We start from the raw sequence: 22952 nt of genomic DNA, 5'->3' as shown, positions 1-22952 counted from the left end.
CAAAAGCCAAATACATGTATATCTGATCAAACATTCAATTGTGAACACAAAGTTACAGATCTAAGTTCAAGTTCATTTTTAATATGTAAGTAAATTTGCTAGTAGTCTTCTAATAATCAGAAAGCTTTCCAGATCCTCAGTTGTAAGTTATAGAACATCTGAACAGAAGGTTTTCTTAAGCAATAACTGAAATTTGTATAAATGCCCAGTGGTAAGCATGATATATTAATATACATTTTTAAAACAGTAGTATATATTCTTGGCCAATTCCTCTTGACATTTTGAGATTTTTTTCAACATTCGAAGTACTGCCAAATATACTAGATATTAATAAGCTTGAACTCACATAAATCAGTAGTCTTTGTAACATTTTTTGGTTGTGATTATATAATTACTAAAAGTATCTTTAGCATTTTATACTAAGCCTTCTCTTTATGCTTCTAGAAATTTCTGAGATAGTGGTTAAAGAACTGTTCTGGAATCTTATAAAAGTTTGTGACCTTGTATTAAAAAACAAGAAAAACTATTTTCAAAGTTTTCTGCACTTTTAGATAATTTAAAGACTGAATTTTTCCCCAGACTTTGTATAGCTTAAGAAAGAGATTTCATCAACATCTATGTGATGTGGCAAAGAAATCACTCTTTGTGAGTTTTTGTCCTGCTGTAGAAAGAAAACAGCTGGAGTCCCAGAGAATATAAAATAGGAGATGGTTGGCAGGTGTTTAAAAGAAAAAAAGTGTGTGTGTGTGTGTGTGTGTGTGTGTACATAACAGTGTATAAATAAGGCCCCTTGCCTGGCAATACTGGTCCTTTCCACACTTAGTCCTCAAGTGGCACATGACCTTTAAAAAATAAATAAATAAATAAATAAATAAATAAATAAATAAATAAATAAATTTTTCTTCCAGTTTTTAATTTTAGTAAGATACACATAAAATAAAATTTACTGTCTTAATTTTTAAGTGTACATTCAATGGTATTAAATAATTCATAAAGTTATTTTACCATCACCACCATTTAATCCATATCCAGAACTCTCTTCATCCTGTAAAACTGAAACTATATAGCTATTAAACAGTAACTCCTCAATCCCCCTTAATATTCTAAAGTTGTAACACTGCAGTTTGAATTTATACCCTCTTAACTTCAATAGCATCCCAAAACTTGCTCCTTTACAGTTCCATTGCCACTCCTTTCCGTTGTTGATCTCACAAAAATTACTTCTTTATAGACATAAACCAGTAATTCCTTTAAATGCACTAGTGTCTTAAATTATGTAGGAAACTAAATGTGGAGTTATAAACCAAAGTTACAATAATACTAGCTTTTAAAGTAATAATTGTTTTTTTATGTATTAGTCTCCTTAAATCATATAGAAAACAACAAGTAGGGTTACAAACTGTTGTTACAAAAATATTGGCTTTTATAATTTCCCATGTATTTATCTTTACTGAGATCTTTGTTTTTTTCATATGACTTCCAGTTACTGCTTGTCTCTTCATTTCAACCTGCAGGACTCCCTTTAGCATTTATTTCAGGGCAGATCTAGAGGTAATAAACTCTCAGCATTTGTTTATCTGGGACTATCTTAATTCTCTCTTGACTTTGAAGGACAGTTTTGACAATAAAGGAATTTTGGTTGACAGTTTTTGTTTTATTTTAACTTTTAGCGCTTTGAATATATCAGCTCACTGCCTTCAGGACTTCAAAGTTTCTGAAAAAAATCTGCTAGCTGTCTTATTGAGGATTCCTTATATGTGACAAGTTACTTCTCATTGGCTTCTTTCAAGATTCTCTCTGTCTTTGGCTTCTGAAAGTTTGATTATGTGTCTGGTGTTGGTCCCTGAGTTCATTGTATTTCAAGTTCTTTGAGATTTTTGGATGTTTATATTCAGGTCTGTCATTGAATTTGGGAAAATTTCAGCCATTATTTCTTCAAATATGCACTCTGCTTCTTTCTTTCTCTGCTCCTTCTATGACTTCCATGATACACATGTTGGTCTGCTCGATGGTATCTCACAGGCCCCTTAGGTTCTATTCATTTTTCTTCAATCTTTTTTTTTCTATTCCTCAAACTTGATAATTTCCATTGTCCTATCTTCAAGTTCACTAATTCTTTTATCTGCCTACTCAGAGACATATCTCTCTAGTGAATCCCACTAAGGAATATCTCATTTCAGCTACTGTACTTTTCAGCTCCAAAATTTCTTCTTGATTTCGCTTTAGATTTTCTATCTCTTAATTGATATTTCCATTTTGTTTATACATCATTTTTTCTCCTTTTATTTCTTTGAATAGCTTCAAAATAATTATTTAAAAATCTTTGTCTAGTAAATCTGCCATGAGGTCTTTTTTTAGGGATAGTTTTGGTTGATTTATTTATTTTTCCTTTGAATGGGCCATAAATTTTTCTGTTTCTTTGAATGGTTTGTGACTTTTTTTAAATTTACAATTGGACATTGATGTAATAATTATGGTAATTCTAGAAATTAGATTCTCTTCCCCAGGGTTTGCTGGGGTTTTGTTTTTGCTTTTATTATGTTTGTTTTTGTATTATTGTAGACTGTCTCTGTGCTGAGGATCAGCCTGAGTTATAAACTTAAGGTCTTCTCAGGTCTTTTCTGAGCTGTGCCTTTCCCTAGATATGTATGTTGACTTTCTAATTTCCCACATATATGCAGATGATTTTGAATATTCTAGATTTTTTTTAAAAATGAGCATCCTAGTCTTTGATATCTGGCTCCTAAAAGATGAAAGAGAGAAAAATGAAGGGGTGGGGAAGGACACCAGCCCATTAAATCCCCTGGAAATCACTTAGCTGGTAGGGCAGGGGCTTGCAACAAGATGGGAAGTACAAGGACACCCACCTCTTTGCACCTCTGTGATCAGAAGTAATCAATGATCAGTGCACAGATCACCATGTTTGGAGGACAGGGTCCTTATTGTCCACTCTGGCTCTACAAGATATATGCAAGCTACTCCTGGAACACATGAACAGCTGCCTAACTCAGGGACTGGGGTAGAGCTGGCAGCTGTGTTAAAAGCTGAAATTGACTAAAATTAACCACAATTTACCATCCAAGTTTTCCCCTGGAAGTTATAAGCCTTCAATAGACTCCAGCTGGATTCTGCAAGTGCAATCATTTTCTAGGTTGGGAGACAGGGTCCCGGTTCTTCCTGCTCCACCATCTTCCCAGAATCCTCTGGCACACTGCCTTTTGTCATATTGTCTCCACATCTTCACATTCTCTCTTCACTTTAGTAGTTTTCACCAACGTAAGAATACGAATTTGATGATAGCTGCTATGCCACGGGCCTTAATCTTTCCTGGGATAGAACTGGATTTTTCTCTATTTGCCATACAAAAGAAAGAATTAAAAAATCTGAACCTTGAATCCTGTTTGCATCAAATAGCACTTTTTAAACCAGATATGTATTTTTAAAACATATATAACTGATATATAGCTGTGATATGTATGTTAATAATGTCTGCCTGGAAAAAATTGGACAATGTACCTGTCAAACAACTGAATAGAGGTGCCCTATTTACATATGTATTCAAATAACATGAATTTAAATAGGTATTCTAAGACTAAGTTCTATAAGTAGAAGTCTGTCATTGCACTGCTAGCCTATAGTCAGGATGTCTTAGTCTTTCCTGCCCAATGGTCTTTCAAGATATAGTCAAGAAACATTGAAATTGTATAAATGAAAAATTCCATTTAGTTCTCCTCAGAATATAATCATTCTAGTTTTTAAATCATAAATGTTTGATTATGGGAGCACCTGGGAGGTGCAGTCCGTTAGTCATACAACTCTTGGTTTCGGCTCAGGTCATGATCTCAGGATCATGAGATTGAGCCCCATGTAAGGCTCCTGCTCAGTGTGGAGTCAGCTTGAGATTCTCTCTCCCTTTCCTTCTCCCTCTGCCCCCACCTCGTGCTCTCCCTCTCTCTAAAATAAATAAATCTTTAAAATGGGGCACCTGGGTGGTTCAGTCTGTTAAGCATTTGCCTTTGGCTCAGGTCATGAACCCAGGGTCTTGGGATCAAAGCCCGCATAGGGCTCGCTGCTCAGTGGGGAGTCTGCTTCCCCTCTCTCTCTGCCCCTCCCCCTGCTCATGCTCTCTCTCTCTCAAATAAATAAAATCTAAATAAATAAATAAATAAAATTTAAAAAATAAATCTTCAAAAAAACCCACAAATGTTTGATTTTTTTAGAACCTTTTAAAAAATAAGTTCATGGGCATTCTGATCTTTTTTGTAAAGATTCAAAAAATGTTACAGAACCACGGAAGTTTATTCTAAACCATATAAACTAATCCAGGCAATAAAATTTAGATAACTATATCCTAAATGATGTAACAATAGCATACTTAGTATAGTTCCACTGTCAAAAGATAAAATAAACTTGGTAATTACATAAATGGAGTAAAGATGTTTTAAGATAAAGAGTGAAGGGACTTATAATAGTATAATTTCAAAGTTTAAATTTACATTTTATCATTCACACACTTGAATTAGAGACTCTAATATTCAGATCCATGATTTTTATGTTGCCACAAAATTCATTTTTCCATCTATTCAGAAAATTTGTGAAATTTTATTTATTTATTTATTTATTTGAGACAGAGAGAATGAGAGAGAGAGAGCACATGAGAGGGGGGAGGGTCAGAGGCAGAAGCAGGCTCCCTGCCGAGCAGGGAGCCCGATGTGGGACTCGATCCAGGGACTCCAGGATCATGACCTGAGCCGAAGGCAGTCGCTTAACCAACTGAGCCACCCAGGCGCCCAATTTGTGAAATTTTTGAAAAAACTAAGTAAAAGCTGTCTTATAGACAGTGTTTATGGAAAAACTGATACTAATGTGTTAAAATACCATAAATTTTTAATAGTGAGGTTTGGTAGAAAATATTAAAATTTGCATTAAAAGAGATGAAAGATTATTTCCCTCAGTTACATCTGGAGTTGGCTCAGAATCATGGTTATCAACAGTTAAATACACTGAACAATCTGCACCTCTTATTTTTTGGAACACTTGAGTACTCAAATTCTCACTTTATCCCACTTAGGGATGAAAAGTCTTTAAATTTTTTTTCCAATGTTTGCATTAAACAGATGTATAACATCTCACAATAGCAAGTAGCACATTTTCCTGTAAATGAAAATTCCGATATACTCTCTCAACATTTGTTGTATAAAAGACAATTTAAAAGACTCTTTGTAAAAGTTATGCAAACTAAATTATGTACATTAATGTTTATTATTTGTTCAGGCTGCCTTAGAGAAAGAATGGCTAACTTTAGATTCCACCCGCTTCCCTTCACAAACACTGCTTCTCCCAAACCAGCTGCACTGGCCAAAGGTAACATGTCATGGAAATCTCTTCGTGCTCCATCTTTGCTCATTTTTTAAGGTTATGCTGTGCTGCAGTGATTAATAATGCAATTTATTGACTTGAAAAACACAATTACTTTTAGAAGCCTCTGACTTCCTCCTCATCCCCAGATGTAATTTTTCATATAGCCTTTCTTTCATTTGCTCCTAATTTTTTTCTTTATTTTGGATTTCTTTCAACACTTTATTTCACAGTAGCAAAAAAAAAATGATATACTTCAGCTGCATATTTGGCAGTGGACTAAAATCACTAGTTGACAGCACTTTAAAAATACAAAAATATGCATTAAGAGGGCAACAGCTGAAGATTCTCAGTCAGAGGTCAATGAACTGCAATATCTGTTATTTATTTGATAATCTTTGAAGTTTTTGTTTTCTGATATTTTTTAAGATCTTTGCAGTTAATCATTCTGTATATGCAAACAATACCAAAAAGCATATCCCTCATCACTACAATAAAAACATGTGTATTATATAAATTTAATTTTATTATAATTTTCAATTTTTATATGTGTTTCCCTTGGGAGACTACTCAGTAATATGCATGTAAAGTAATATGATATAAATACTAGAATTTTTCTATTTATTTTATACTTAATATACATCATTTTCCTGATAAGTTCTCTGGAACCTTAAAATATGATGATACCTCACTGAATTTACCAAGTCATCCAGCTCAAGCATGGCTATGTAATGAGAAAGAAGATTTGTTTTCATCAGAACACCCACAGTTTAATAGCAGGTAAGCTAACTTACTCTTTTAAAGGATTAACCCATGAGGAGAGTATTATAATTATTACAAAAGTAGTAAAATGATGAAAATTAGGTACAAATTTTCTTGTTTGGAAGATGGAAAAGCATTTAATGTTAAAAGTGTAATCATTTTATGGGGTTTTCAGTAAAAAAAAAAACGTATAAGGTAGCTTCATTAAAGCAACAACAAAAGTGTCAGTGAAATAATGTCATTAATTGCTATAAACAAGTGAACTTTTAAATACTACTATATAGGTAGAGATAAGGATTAGAATAAAAATTCCAATGTTGCATTTCTTTCGACAAAAGGATTGAAATATGCTTCAAGTAATTGAAATGTAAACATTTTAAATTAATGGCAGACTTTTATTACTTTTCAAGATAAAGTTTTTCTGTAACTTAAATGGATTTTATTTCCAAGTTTGAGACAACATAAACAGCTTGTAGTTTTAAAAGGTGCTGATATACTCGTGTTGATTCAGTTAGTGTAGTTTTTTTCTATTGCCAGATCAGAAAATAGGACTTTATCTTGGACACCTGAATCAAAGACCAGCAGAAAGAGTTTGCTAAAAACTGAAAAAGAAGAAAAAATTTCAAAAGAATGGTATGTGGTCTATTTTACACTAAAATATGAAGAAATTGAGAAACTTTTAAATGTTCAGGGTAGATATTTTTCAAGACATTAGGAATTACTAGTTTTTAAGAAACTGTATATCTGTTAAATTACAAATTCTTAAATGGGAATCTAAATTTGTTTTAGTATAATATAGTTCAGATATGTATGTTTATATGCATATGCATGTATTAATATAGTCTGGATATTTGTTTTGCCTTTATTAAATTTAATCTTTTTAGGGGCTTTAAGGATATTGCTACTGCTCAGCAAATGTTGAAGAGAGCACAGAAGATGAAATCAAAGAAATTAAGGAAAAAATTAGGTGGGTAATGATTGCTCTTTGAATAATAATTGTGTGTCTGATATTGAAGATAAATTCTTTTAAAATATTATTTACCAAATCATATTTAATAATATTTAATAAGAACAGAAATGAAATGCACAGATATGAGTATGTCTAAGGTAATAATTCTGAAAACTCAAGGAAACTTAGAAAAAATTATGTTATTACATTAAATGATTTGTTATATACTTAAATGCTATTTTCACTTTCCCTGTTTCTTATTTACTTTGTTATTGATTATTTTATCTATTGTGCACTGAGAATTATGCTGTAATTTATTTCTAAGTTGGTTCACTTTGACAAGTGTTGATTCTAAAGAGTATCTGCTTCATGTGCTTATTCCTTTGTGTGTTTTTAAATTGCTTGATTATTCGATAAATTATTTCTATAAATTTGTTAGTTTCATGAATATTAGCTATGAGGGCTTCACAATTTGACACTTTGGAAAAGAAATACAATGTATATCTTCAGGATTATGCGGAACTCGGGAAATGTTTAGAGGCATCCTTTCTTCTATCCCATTTGATTCTCCAAATCATTTCTTTCTTTGGATACCTCTAATCATTTTAGTATCATTACTTAATAGTGGAGTAGTTTATAGTGTCAGGGCAAGAAATAGCGGGTCATTATGATTTTATATTTATAATTAAAACTATTTAAAATTATTGGCATATTGTGTATAACTTAGCATTTACTTATAGCTTTATAAATATCTATTCATGGACTCATAGGCTTAATATAAGTAATGTGACCTATTTTTAATTTAATTTAATTTTTTATTTTATTTTATTATGTTATGTTAGTCACCATACATTACATCATTAGTTTTTTTCTTTTTTTTATTATGTTATGTTAATCACCATATATATTACATCATTAGTTTTTGATGTAGTGTTGCATGATTCATTGTTTGCATATAACACCCAGTGCTCCATGCAATACGTGCCCTCTTTAATACCCATCAGCAGGCTAACCCATCCCCCTACCCCCCTCCCCTCTAGAACCCTCAGTTTGTTTCTCAGAGTCCATAGTCTCTCATAGTTCGTCTCCCCCTCTGATTCCCCCCTTCATTTTTCCTTCCTACTTTTTTTTTTTTAACATATAATATATTGTTTTTTCAAAGGTACAGGTCTGTGATTCATCAGTCTTACACAATTCACAGCGCTCACCATAGCACATACCCTCCCCAATTGTGACTTCTTTTTAAAAGCTGTTTTGAGTTTTTCTTTTTCATCAGCTTCTTTTACAATGATTTTAATGTCAGTGAAATGTTTTCATAAAAGTACCATTAGTCCTGAGAAAAGCAGAGAATCTATATTTATCTTATAATTCTAGCTTATGTAAGTATACAAAGAAGCATTCACAAGATTCATTTTTCTTGATTAATTTTCCCACTTATTATTTTTAATCATTAATTCCATGGAATTCTAAAAAATGTATGTATATATTATTTTAAACAAAAATAAAAATAACCAAAATACCATTGGTTTCCAAGAAATAGCTGATATTTCTTGGCACAACACTTTATTGATAAATTTCTGATGATTTATTTTTATATTCACAAATGTTCAACTTTCCTTTTCTTGTGTTTACATTAGTGACACCTTTTATCTTTTTAAGATAACTGTAGTAATTTTTGTTGCATACTAAAAGTTTGTCAGGATTGAAAGACTGAAATTTTAAGCATTTTTAAAGAAAATGTAAGTATATGCTCTGTTCAACTTGCATTGTGCTTCCCACACTCCTGTGATGAAAACTCCTATTAAGTTCATCAGAACTCAGTGAACTGACTACCATCTGGTAGTTCCCAGGGTAATAGTAACTCCAAACTCTTAACAATAATGAGACTTTCTTTCAGTCCTGGGGAAGTAGAATCCAGTACAGCAATTTAGGGTAGTTTGATAAACTTTTTTATTGCTTCGATGTATATTTTTATTCATCTTCAATAGTATCAACAAAAATTCTTTAAATAGCTGTTTTGAGAACAATGAAAGTTTCTGAAACTCCTGGGGGAAGTTCAAATAATCAGAAGCAGCTTAAGTACTGATTCAGTCAAAGTTCAACAAATAATTATTACTTATTTATGTTCAAGATCTACTTCTTTAAAGATATTTACAATGTTTGCAGAAACTTCTGATAGTGAGGCTAAAGCAAAGTTTATTTTGTTAGAATAGGTCTCTGGAAATATATAGGTCTTTCTTGCTAATTCTTATAACTAAGGGATTTTTGTTGTTGTTGAGTTCATTTTTAATAAATCAGCACAGTAAATAATAGGTTTGAACACAAGTTTTAATAAAGAATCTATGCTCATACAGAAAAACCATTGTTTTAATGAACCAAAATTAGACATAATCATCATCAGGCAAAAATTAAGCCATTTTTATCTGTCACAAGGTGGCATGGTAGGGTAACAAATGCAAAAGGACAACCAGACATCTTAAATTTAACATTTTGACAGTGGTCATTAAGCGTGATCTGTTAGGTAAAAATCCAAATGGCAGTTGGATAATTTTTTATGGGAATCATTACTCTAATTACACGATTGTAAACCAAATTGCATTCTTAACTACTGTGGGAGGTTTTATATCTCTGTTAAGCTTTTGTTTGATCAAAATACTAGTTGATGAAATAAAAGCAATTTTTTTCTTTAAAATTTGAATTCCGAAATGTAAAACTTAATGATGACCTTTAAATTCTCCTCATTCTTTTTCTCTACTGCCCCTTCACACATATATTCAGAATAGAAATATTCAAGGTAAGGTTAAGGATGAAGTCATGAAAAAGAAAAGCCGTGGGATCCTCTCCAATTATGATACTTTAATCTTCTACTAGGTTAATAATGTAGCACTTATGTCACTTTGTATCTGTGAATGAATCATTTAAGACTCTATACCTCTGGTTTTCTTCTTACAGAAAAAGAACTTTCTAGTACCTTTCCAGTTTGCAATTCAAACAATCTGTGATATGCTACTAACTTATTTAAATCTGCCTAAAATAATGGCCATAATTTTAAACTTTTACTTACTAATAAATTGATATTTTATATACCTATATTCTGTTAAACACTTAAACATTTACTAGTAATTTTCAAATATACAGGGAGATAGATCCATCTATCTAGATCTTATATGGATAACCTGCCAACTTGAACCTGCCACCAGAGGGCAACATTGTCCATAAAACTGCTGGAGACTAGCCATCTCTGAGGGTAGGGAGGGTGGGTGGTAGGTGGAGCATCAGAGAATAGAAACTTTTAATTAAATGGAATCAGTTACATCCTCCAATCTAACAAAGCAGTAATCCTCATGGGGTGGGGCATAAATGCACAGATTATGGAAGCTTTAATTCAAATTTCTACCACGAAAAACCTTAGCACAATTTGCTTAGTTGCAAACACATAATATTTCCTGTTTGTGTCTTATACATATATTTATTAGCCAAGGGATATGAGTCCGCATCACAATATTTGATTTAAGATGAGAGTGAAAATAGGACAAAAGGCAGGGGGTCAATTACTTAAAGAAAGTTGCAGGTAGACGAAGAATACCATTGAGTTTGCTGATTAGTAAAGAAGAAAGGGGCCAAGGAGACATACAGTGTAGGCAACCATCAGGGGAGACTCAGTATTGATGACTTCTATTGGGATAAATGAGGCCATCTGCTTTAAACAGAAAAAGCAGGAGAAGGAGGTGAAGTGGGAAGAGGAATTGATTTGAAGCCATAGGATGAAATCTAAAATTGTGAGGATTTATATTTACTCAGTTTGAGTGTGTGTTCTGATTGTTGCTATTCCTAGTAAGTTACTGCTTAATAAATATGATGGACATAAGCACAAACAGGTAATGACTGGTCTTGTTTTTATGGGGTTTTACTTTGTTTGTCTTTTGTTTTTACTGTTATCTCATGCACAGAAGTAATTTTAGAACCTGGTGATCTGTGTTGGAATTTAGCAGATACCTAGGGAAGTTTAGGGTTTACTGCAGTGGAGAGCACCATGTGCAAGATGAAAGTTGCTGGTTTATTGAAAATGTGAGTCAATAACCTAAAAGTAGTGAGCATAATCGGTAGCAAGATTGAGAGGAGCAGGATGGAGGAAGAGAATAAGTGCTTGGGTTCATCTGGAGCACTCCTTGGAGAGGATGAATTCTGAGTATAGGGGTTTGGGTGGAAAGCAAATGATAAAAAGTTTAAGGGCCAAGAATATAAGGACAAAAACATAATGTGGTTTTCCAACATTTATCATAGTTATGCATGTCACATTTCAAATTTCATACAGTGAAGAAAGAATAGGATGAAGCAAACAAGGTGAATTTAGTTATAAAAGTAGGACCACAACTAGGGATAAGAATGATCTTGCAGCTGTTTGTAATACCTAGCATATTGTCAAGTACATAATAAGCATTCAACAAATACTTGCTGATTTTATTTCAGTGATGAAAATAGCTTGAGACTGTGATGTTAACATTTAGTTATAGTCAAGAATGAAGCCAAGTAGAAAATAAGTTAGGCTAACTTTTTAATATGAATTGAGCACTTCATGGGCTATAGCAAAGAGATCAGTTTGCATAATGATAAGGTAACTAAGGGATGAATGTTAAGGATCTAAAAGGAACAGTGTAGACAAAACTGTGGCAAAATAAAGTTTGTTGATGATTTATTTTGTTTACTTCAGGGATTTCCGAAAAGAATTTGTAAGAATTTTGATCAAACATTATTTTGTTGTGTGCCTCAACAAAACGATAATAAAGTCCATTTAAATAGTAAGATTCTGGAGAGTCAAGACCCTCCTTATTCTCCACTGAATTCCCAGAACCTGATACCATGCCTGGCATATGGTAGATGTTCAATAAATAACTATTAACTGAGTCAGCAGTAAATTAGATGAAAGTCACTAAATACATTTGACTGTGTGTGTGTATGACTGGGAGTGTATATTGCAGTCATTTAAATATATGCTTCTATTTGGGAAGACAAATTTAAATTAGTAAGAAGTACTCCTTATAAAAATGGAATAGAGGGGTGCCTAAGTGGCTCAGTTGGTTAAGTGTCTAACTCCTTATTTCAGCTCAGGTCATGATCTCAGGGTTGTGAGATCGAGCCCCGTGTTGGGCTCCACACTGGGCATGGAACCTGCTTAAGATTCCCTCTCCCCACTGGAGGGTATTATGCTGAGCGAAATAAGTCAATCAGAAAAAGACATGTATCATATGATCTCACTGATATGAGGAATTCTTAATCTCAGGAAACAAACTGAGGGTTGCTGGAGTGGTGGGGGGTGGGAGGGATGGGGTGTCTGGGTGATAGACATTGGGGAGGGTATGTGCTATGGTGAGCGCTGTGAAGTGTGCAAGACTGTTGAATCACAGATCTGTACCTCTGAAGCAAATAATACATTATATGTTAAAAAAAAAAAAAAGAAGAAGATAGCAGGAGGGCAAGAATGAAGGGGGGGAAATCGGAGGGGGAGACAAACCATGAGAGACTATGGACTCTGAAAAACAAACTGAGGGTTCTAGAGGGGACGGGGGTGGGAGGATGGGTTGGCCTGGTGATGGGTATTAAAGAGGGCATGTTCTGCATGGAGCACTGGGTGTTATATGCAAACAATGAATCATGGAACACTACATCAAAAACTAATGATGTAATGTATGGTGATTAACATAACATAATTAAAAAAAAGAACAGGTTGGATATGTATAAATAAAGAGAAACCTGGAAGGCAAAAAAAAAAAAAAAGATTCCCTCTCCCCCTCTCCCTCTGCCCCCCCAAAATAAATAAATAAATAAATAAATAAATAAATAAATAAATAAATTAAAAAAATGATGTACAGCTAGTCATTCAGCCTTAACTTAAAACATTTTATAGCACTACTGTACTTGTATGTACTTGCACATACAAAAATGGATAGTAAGAAGATTTTTATATATGAAGTTAACAAGAATAAGATCAACCAGTGAGCTAAGATTAGGACTATAGAAACTGAAAAGGGATTATACAGAGGATGAAATAATTTTAAGGATATTCTAATGCCTAAATAAAGTTATGTTACTTAAATGAGATAATGAAGTACAGAGCCACATGCATAATAGAAACTCAGCTTCTTTATGGGTTTCTATAAATATCTTATAAAAATGTATTTAAAACCTAATTCCCAGACATTGGGCAAGTCATACTGGGAGATAAAAGATTTTAAAAACAGCGACATAGGCCTGCCATTGATGATCTCAAAGGAGTAGATTTAAATGTACAAAACTGATTTTATAATGCAACAGAAAGCTACCACAAGCTGTACTCTTTACAATAAACTTGTCCCTTGACCTTCCTACTTGACTTTGTATTTTTTGAGGTAAGAGTAGTATCTTATTTCACAGTGATATTTCCAGGGACTATCAAAATCAAGTGATTTTTTTTTTCCCCATCTAGAATTACTGTGTTTCTTATTTCTTATCATTATCCCTTTGCAACTTGCATTACTGTAAGTTTTAAATAAATTTAAGGTTGCAATCACATTGTTTAGAATGAAGGGTATTGAAAATGTGGCACTCTTTATGTGCCCCTGATGAATAAAATTATCTTTTTGAGTCTACTGAGCTAGATAACTCTCCTAAATATTTTATATGTATTATTTAATCTTGATAATAATATGAGAAAAGTGTTATTGTTACCTCTGTTTTACATATTGAGAAATCAAGTCATGAAGAGACTATTTGCCCAAGGGAATACCAAAGAATTTATAAAAGATCCACAGCTATTAAGATCCATGTCCTATATAAATAAAATGAATAAGATGAAGCCAATTATGGATCCATCAATTAATATCCTATATAGCCCACCTTATTCTATGCAGGATTTAAGATATTTTCCAAAAATAGAATTTCCAAGTAGGATATATTACTGTTATTTCTATTGTGATTATGTATTTACTAACTGCCATTTGTTGAGCACCTCCACTTATGTAAACATGAGTCTTGATGCTTTACACACATTATTTCATTATTTCTCACTAGTATTTCAGAGTCAATATTACTGCTCTTGGACAGAGAGGGGAAAGGCAGAGGGTAATAGCGATTTGTCGAGTCATACAACTAGTAAAAGTTGGGGCTTGGGTCTCATCCAGGTCTGTTGAATTGTAATGTCTTTGCTCAGGAAATACATAGATCAAATAGAAAAGCAAGAAGAGCAGGAGAATGTGTAGAAAGATCATTTGGTTATAAGGTATCATACAGAATAAGAAGCCCATGGTAATCTGTCTTTCCTGACTGACTAATGTTCCTTTGACATGTCAGTATGGTTTTTGTAAATGGCTTAGATAATATGTAATATGTATTCTTATTTATTTATTTATTTATTTATTCATTCATTCATTCATTCATTCATTCATTCATTCATGAGAGACAGAGAGAGAGAGAGAGAGGCAGAGGGAGAAGCAGGCTCCCAAGGAGCAGAGAGCCCGATGCGGGACTCGATCCCAGGACCCTGGGATCATGACCTGAGCTGAAGGCAGATGCTTACCCATCTGAGCCACCCAGGCACCCTGTAATATGTATTCTATTAAATGTATATACACAGGGTTTTAAAAAATTTGTTATTCTTATTGATAATTCATGTTGAATTCATATAGAAGTACCCTTATAATACCTTAGGTCACATATAATTATGAGGTATGCCCAAATATTGACTAATATTTTCCCTAATCTTGAGAAATATAATCTCTGTGAAGCATGTAAATCATGCTTAATAATGACAAATTATTGCTAGACTAATGGAAATCTTCAGTTTCTACATGCTTGAAAAATAACTCTAATAACATTCTAAAAAATATACCACCTTAGCATTTACTTAAAATATGTAATTTGGGCTTTATACTATTTAAATCCTACTTTTCCATTTAGCATATTCAATTACATATTGCATTAGACATTAATTAAGCAAAGATTCTTAAAGTCCCCTTTTGCAAGATGATGTAAGATATTAAGAAAATGTATGTTGCCGGGCGCCTGGGTGGCTCAGTTGGTTGAGCGACTGCCTTCGGCTCAGGTCGTGATCCCAGGGTCCTGGGATCGAGTCCTGCATCGGGCTCCCTGCTCTGCGGGGAGCCTGCTTCTCCCTCTCCCACTCCCCCTGCTTGTGTTCCCTCTCTCTCTGTCAAATAAATAAATAAAATCTTTAAAAAAAAAAAAAAAAGAAAATGTATGTTGCCTTAACTTGTGGTTTTATGTTAACCTACTTTAAATGTATAATTTTCTACTCTTTCTTCTACCCCCTGTTATTTACATCACTATTTTCTTTTCTTACAGTTCAACAAGCAAAAACTACAACTGTACCAATCCCCCATAACCAATAAATTATAGGGCTCTGTGCTTACAATCATCCTATTTATTTCATAAAATTAATAGGTTTAGAATGCTCTTGGCTATAAAATGTACATAGAATTTTTGCAACTTCTTTGTTATGTAAATATAATATATTAAGGCAAAAGATAAACCATTAATTTATCTGTAAAATTAATGAAATGATCTTTTTTCTATTTCTCATCCTATCAGTTGTCTTGCTTACATCTCCTATATCCCAGCTCCTCATATGCAGAGGAGAGAAAAATAGGGTATATGGTTTTTCCTGTAATAATGCCTTTTACCTAATTTGCATTTATGGAAATTTTACTTTATTCCATCACAAATATCAGGAATTTCAGAAAGAAGCTATAATATTAAATAGTAAAGCAATTCCTCAAATAAAAAGATGATGCCATAACTAGAAAATTTTATTATAATTTTTTTCACATTACTAGGATTTCTGTGCTTTGTGTTAAGTATTGACTGTGTACTTAATCAGATAACCAAGAATATATGAATGGTTTGTTACTATGTTTACTATCATAAAAAAAATATAACCGCTCCAGAGAAGGAATAAGCCAGAGCTGAACTTTTGTCTTATCTTGCTTTTTGTCTAGATCCCATGGTTTGTCTAGCATTATTCAAAAACAATGAAAATAAAGTTTCTGTTACAAAATCACCAAAGATGGCACAGCCCAGAAGAGATGGTTACTTTGAAGGTATGGTTCAATCATAGATATGTAGAAAGGTAAAAAAGATAAAAATGGAGTATGGAATTGTTGAATCACTATATTATACACCTGAAACTAATATAACATTGTATTTTAACTAACTGGAATTACAACAAAAAGCTTAAAAAGATAAATAAAGGGATTTGTAGGAAAAAAAGTTGAAGATGTAAAAGTGTATTTAAAATAAAATTTTTAAATCCTCAATAGTCCTGAAGTACAAATGTAAAAAATTACATATAAATTATAATTAAATAAAAGTCAAAATGCAGTTTTTGGAGCTAAAATACTAATTTAGTGTATTGATTCATTAGCACACTAGTTCAGTATTTGCATCAGTGCTTATATAACTTTAAATTTATTATATTTTATGTGAAACTCTTATAAAGCTGTTTCATCAGTATAAGTAATTTTATTTAAATTTTACACTGATAATATTAGCCTCTATCAGGGGAAGTGAACCCATGTGGAAATGATATTCTAATATATTTACTTCCAGTATACAAAAATTGCATTATATATTATAAATTAAACTCTGGAATTTTAAGTATTTTGCTATATTTGAAGTTTGCCCTACTCACTTTTGGGGAAAAGATTTTACACATCTAAAGGGCAGATTATATTTCTGATTTCAACATTTGGAAGAATTATGGACACATTATCAAACAAATATTTAAATATATCAGAGAAATAAACATGACATAATAAGTTTGCCATTCTTTCTCTTTAATATTAAAATGTTCATAATTTTATCTATACTTTTGGATTATAATTTCTAATAGGAAAATATATTTGAATAGAAGTGGACCACTTAGAATTTTTAAGACTTTGTCTTCTGTACATTTTAAATAAATCTTAAAATTTATGCATTATTATAGCATGATTGCGAATAGATACTTTAACATTTCTATTCAGTAATGTCTCAAACCAAAGAAAATTTGATCAACACCAATTTTATACTTTTCTAGAGATGCCTATTAAATATGTAGCAGTGGGAGGACATGGGGTCTAGAATTTTCTTCAAAGTATGTAGCAATAAATATATACATAAGAAGATAGGTAAAACAAGTGTAGCAAATTACTGAAATTGTTGGATCAATAGATGATAGTATATGGAGGTTTGTTCTACCATTCAGTTTTTTTAATATTAAATTTTTTCCTTGGAAAAACATTTTAAAAATTTGGTGGGTTTGAAGGTGCCAAAAACCAGTATTTCAAAAAAATACTTATCAATTAGTATTTTAATACAATTAAAATATGTTTTCAGTATAAGACTTGGGTTTTAAACAATTATCATATTACAATCTTAATTTCACCATTTCACTATAAAAGAAAGAGTAGAAGGTCTACTAAAATCAGTAACAATTGCACAGATATTACCTGTTAAATAGAAGCATTTTTACTTTAGAAAGGCAGTGCCTGGTAAGAAAGATAACGGGCATTTTTTGCCCTTTAAATTAGCATGCATCTCAGAATCAGAAGGGAAAAATCTATCCCAGCATGTTCTGCATTATCTCTTGTTCTGTGAAATGTGAAGACATGTTATCATCTAGAATAGTATATATGAATGTATGGTATATTTATGGGTTTGTGTACTGATATAAAATATACTAGGAATAGTTCAAATAGCAATAGAAAGAAAGTGGCCTGTAGAACATGGAACATTTCTACCTGTGCTTCATGATAATGAAGTTATATGTTTTTGTTTACTTTCTCCCATATGAAATGTGTTTAGTTTAGTTTACTTTTTTATTTTTTATTTTTTTGCAACCTCAAGTACATTTGGCATTTCATTCATTTCACTTAATGGTCATTATGTATATACCAGATATTCTAGTGACTGATAGTTATTTTCAGGGTTGTTGGGGTTTTTTGTTTTGTTTTGTTTTGTTTTTAAGGAATGGGCTTGGCAAAAACAGTTGTACATGGAAGAACTTTTTTTCTTCAACCAGTATGTTTATTTCTACCTTCTTTTTTTTTAAGAGGAAAAAGTGAGGCGAAGGTAATTTGATCATTGCTGGCCAGGCTGGATCCCATGGTATCCTTTACCTGCTGCTCTGGCCTCCCAAGGCTCCTAGACTCAAACTATTTCGTAACTGGCCAGGAAGGCCAGTCAGCTTCCACATAAGTAGCCTGATTCATCCCAGTTTCCCAGTAGAGGGCACATTTTAAAATCAGGTCTTTTGAGATATAATATCAATTATATAAAATGCACCAGATTTAAGAGTACAATTCAATCAATTTCAATATATTTGCAGATACACAACTATCACCACAATCTCATTTTAGAGTATTGGAGGGACTTTTCCCTTAAAAAATTCAAATAAAATTAATAGTTGGGCATTTAACCCTCCCCCCCCCCCCGCCCCGTGAAAGTAAGGGAGATCAGAATTAAACTTCATTGTAGGTTTAGATTGAATGATTCTATGTGGAACAGTATCTCCGCTCAATGGCATGCCAGCACTGTTGTATTATTTCCTTTTGTTTTGTTGAAATTAGATGATAGTATTATTTGACTATTTCTCTCTATTCCCATTTATTTTATAATAACATCTGATTTTTTAAAAGCTGAGCTTAAAAATACTTTCTTCTCTACTTTGCAATTTTATCTCTGGGGGTTTCCGTGATTTCTTTTGTAAACTGTACTAAAATTCTTTGATTATTATTGCTGCTTTTTTCTGAATGTCACCAGAAGAACAGCGAGGATGGTGAATATTCTCTATTAGGCCAAAAAAAAAAAGCACTTAAATTTAAGGAATATTTAACGAACTATCAAATTATATTAAATGATGTAAGGTAAAGAATTATTCCCTTTTAATAGACCATGTTTTACAAAATATCCTTCTTTTGTTTTGTTCCAAATTTTTATTTTAATTCTAGTTAGTTAACATACAGTGTAATATTGGTTTCAGGAGTAGAATTTAGTGATTCATCACTTAACATGTAATACCCAGTGCTCATCACAAGTGCCCTCCTTAATACTCATCACCCATTTAGCCCATCATTCCACCCACCTCCCCTCCAGCAACCCTGTTTGTTCTCTATAGTTAAGAGTCTCTTATGGTTTGCTTCCCTCTCTTTTCCCCCACTTCCCCTATATTTATCTGTTTTGTTTCTTAAATTCCACATATGACTGAAATCATATGCTATTTGTCTTTCTCTGACTGACTTGTTTTGCTTAGCATAATATACTCTAGCTCCATCCACATAGTTGCAAATGGCAAGAATTCATTCTTTCTGATGACTGAGTAATAATCTGTTGTATATATACCACATCTTCATTATCCATTCATCAATTGATGGGCATTTGGGCTCTTTCCACAATTTGGCTATTGTTGATAATGCTGCTATAGACATTGGGGTGCATGTGTCCCTTTGAATCAATATTTTTATATTCTTTGGATAAATAACTAGAAGTGCAATTGCTGGGTTGTACATAGGGTAGTTCTATTTTTAACTTTTTGAGGAACTTCCATACTGTTTTCAACAGTGGCTGCACCAGTTTGCAATCCCACCAACAGTGTAAAAGGGTTCCCCTTTCTCTCCATCCTCGCCAACATCTGTTGTTTCCTGTGCTGTTAAGTTTAGCCATTCTCACAGGTGTGAGGTGGTATCTCATCATGGTTTTGATTTGTATTTCCCTGATGATGAGTGATATTGAGCATCTTTTCATGTGTCTTTTGGCCATCTGTTTGTCTTCTTTGGAGAAATGTCTATTCATATCTTTTGCCCATTTCTTAACTGGATTATTTATTTTTTAGGTGTTGAGTTTGATAAGGTTCTTTATAGACTTTGTTTTTATTTTTTTTTTTAAGATTTTACTTGAGAGTGAGAGAGTGGGAGTGAATGCACGAGCCTGATGGGGGGAGGGGCAGATGGAGAGGGAGAAGCAGACTCCCTGCTGAGCCAGGAGCCCAATGCAGGGCTCCACTTGGTGCTGGATCCCAGGACCCCCGGATTATGACCAGAGCTGAAGGCAGACACTTAAATGACTAGGCCACCCAGGTGCCTCATATAGATTTTGGACACTAACCCTTTATCGATATGTCATTTGCAAATATCTTCTCCCATTTTGTAGGTTGCCTTTTAGTTTTGTTGGTTGTTTCCTTCACTGTGCAGAAGGCTTTTATTTTGATGAAGTTCCAATAGTTCATTTTTGCTTTTGTTTCCCTTGCCTCTAGAGACTTGTCTAGTAGGAGGTTGCTATGGCCAATGTCAAGGAGGTTGCTGCCTGTGTTCTCCTCTAGGATTTTGATGGTTTCCCATCTTGCATTAAGGTCTTTCACCCATTGTGAATTTATTTTTGTATATGGTGTGAGAAGGTGATCCAATTTCATTCTTCTGCATGTCGCTGTCCAGTTTTCCCAACACCATTTGTTGAAGAGGCTGTCTTTTTTCCACTGGATATTCTGTCCTGCTTTGTCGAAGATTAATTGGCTGTATAGTTGTAGGTCCATTTCTGGGTTTCCTTTTCTGTTCCATTGGTCTGTGTGTCTGTTCTGTTTTCATGCCAGTACCATACTGTCTTGATGACTATAGCTTTGTAATATAGCTCTAAATCCAGAATTGTGATGCCTCCAGCTTTGCTTTTCTTTTTCAAGATTGTTTTGGCTATTCGGGGTCTTTTGTGGTGCCATATACATTTTAAGATTGTTTGTTCTAGCTCTGTGAATATCTATTTTTTTAAGTTTAATTCAACAGATTTTATTAATCATTTCCATCTTAATTGTAATTCTATCTTGGTTAATAATTTTAGGTGATATTAATTAATACTACAATTTTGGTCCATATTTTTTCTGTTTATTCACTTAAATTATATAGTTTATGATTATTTATGAAGAAGGCATAAGGCTTACTGATAAAATTTTAATGAGTTCATCTTATTTAAACTCAAAACTGTACAAATAATCTTGAATATCTATTTTATAACATTCATGAGATAATGGCAATTTTTGTTTAGCTGACAGATTTAGAGCTTTAGCCTAATGAAGACTGGGGAACCTGCTCCCCAGGTAACCTCCTACATGTACTGTGTGTTAGGTATCAGTCAATTATTCCTGTGAGACATGACTAAGAGTCTAAGAATTTTACAGGTTCAGCATTGATTTACTTGATTTATTTGTTTGTTTTTTTATAATTTATTTATGTTAGGTAACTGTTTTGGTTTACCCTGTATCACCCATAATCCCTACTTAGGTTTCAATATCTGATCTTACCTTAGAATTTGAAACACTTTCCTGATTATTACCTTAAAGATCTCCCAGCAAGTTTCCTTTTTTATGTTAAAATGCTCAATTTAGAACCTGACGTCCCTCTTCTATAGCTATCACTGGTATAAAAAGAAGCCTAGCTTAATGGTTGCAAGTCTAGATTCCTGAGTTAGTCTAACACAGTCTGAATCTTGGTTCCACCATTTATTGGCTTTGTGGCCTTGAGGGCATTATTTAACTTCCCTGTTTAGAATTGTTTTTCACATGTAAAATTGGATACTAATAGTACCTCCTTGTTGGGGATTACATGAGTTCCTACTTGTGAAATGCTTGAAATCCACAGTATAAATACATAGTTAAGTCCTCAAAACTTGTAATCATTGGCAACAGTCATTTTAAAAGTATAGCTTTATTTTTTTTTTCTCTTGTTTGCAATTGGTAGTATTTATTATATTTCTTGCTAGGTACTGTGCTAAGAGTTTTACTTAAATTCTCTGATTCAATCTTTTCAAAAACTCTGAAGAATGTATTATAACTGTCAATATGAGGAAACTGGTTTTGAGAGTTTGAGAAGTGATTTGCCCAAGGTCATACAGAGAGTAAGTGGCTGAAGGGGAATGGAGATAATTTCTTTATCAAAACAATGCTAGCGAAAATCAAACAAGATGTAGACACTGAAGGGCAAAGGTTCTTCGATAACCCTAAAATGTATATACAAACTTAGAATCAAAATATTTAGGAAAAAAATAAAGACTAATTATTGGGTAAAACTCTGGGAAACTAATAATCAATTTTGTTCTCTATTAGTTTCTCATAGCTTGCATTAATATATATTAAGAAACAGTTTAGTACCAACATGGTGATAAATATGATTTGTGTCTTATAATTAGTTCCTATTTTACCTAATATTATTTTAATGTTATTATGATAACCTAACATTGTTAAGGACCAAATCTATTAGACTCTAAGGGTGATCATGCTTTCAATCACCTGTTTTAATTTTCAGATGGATGAGAACATCTCCACACAACCTAAGAGTAAACCTATATTTTTGCTTCATTTACTCTCCTTATTATTTATATACAAATTAAATGACTTTCTTGCCATAATCTGCTGAAATTTTAAAATTTGCTACTTCTAAACCAATGCCAAATTCAGACTTTTGGCTTTAGCCAAGGAAGGAAGATAGACAAGTCAGGAAAAAAGTTGGATCTGGCCCAACAACCTTCTCAGAGAGGCAAGTTTTGTCTTAGCTCCTCCGTTCCCTGGGACATTTTACTTGATTTTAATGTTGGGTTTTTTTAATTCCCAGCTGGTGCTGTCATCACTAGCATGCTTTCTATTTCTCCTTTTATAAAACTGAAGATTTACACATACCATATGTCCTTTTACATCATAGATGTTCAAATATGTTCATATTAAATTTTTGAGCATTGAAGACATTAGAAGACCTTTAACTTCTATAATTTTTACTTCAGAGCATTTCTAATCAAACCATCTTCCTTTGTGGTATTTTTTATTGTATGATTACAAGAATTTTCTTCTCCAGCTTTCTTCCTTTTAATACCAGCT

At 32.8% G+C, this 22952-nt stretch overlaps 1 protein-coding gene across 1 annotated transcript in view; it reads left to right on the top strand.

Annotated features, from left to right (window-relative positions):
- Positions 1–22952, top strand: part of LRRIQ1 (leucine rich repeats and IQ motif containing 1) — a 202637-nt gene that overhangs the window by 108412 nt on the left and 71273 nt on the right. Inside the window, 5 exon segments of the mRNA XM_064590239.1 lie at positions 5275–5364; positions 6017–6138; positions 6658–6753; positions 7005–7087; positions 16060–16161. Of these exon segments, the coding sequence (XP_064446309.1) occupies positions 5275–5364; positions 6017–6138; positions 6658–6753; positions 7005–7087; positions 16060–16161 (493 nt within the window).

Source organism: Mirounga angustirostris, unplaced genomic scaffold, assembly GCF_029215605.1.
Source record: "Mirounga angustirostris isolate CCGP_5_RB_7025 unplaced genomic scaffold, mMirAng1.0.hap1 SCAF_5, whole genome shotgun sequence".
NCBI classification, from domain to species: Eukaryota; Metazoa; Chordata; class Mammalia; order Carnivora; family Phocidae; genus Mirounga; species Mirounga angustirostris.
Note: the sequence above shows the minus strand (reverse complement) of the source record. Positions and strands in the feature narration are given on the sequence as shown.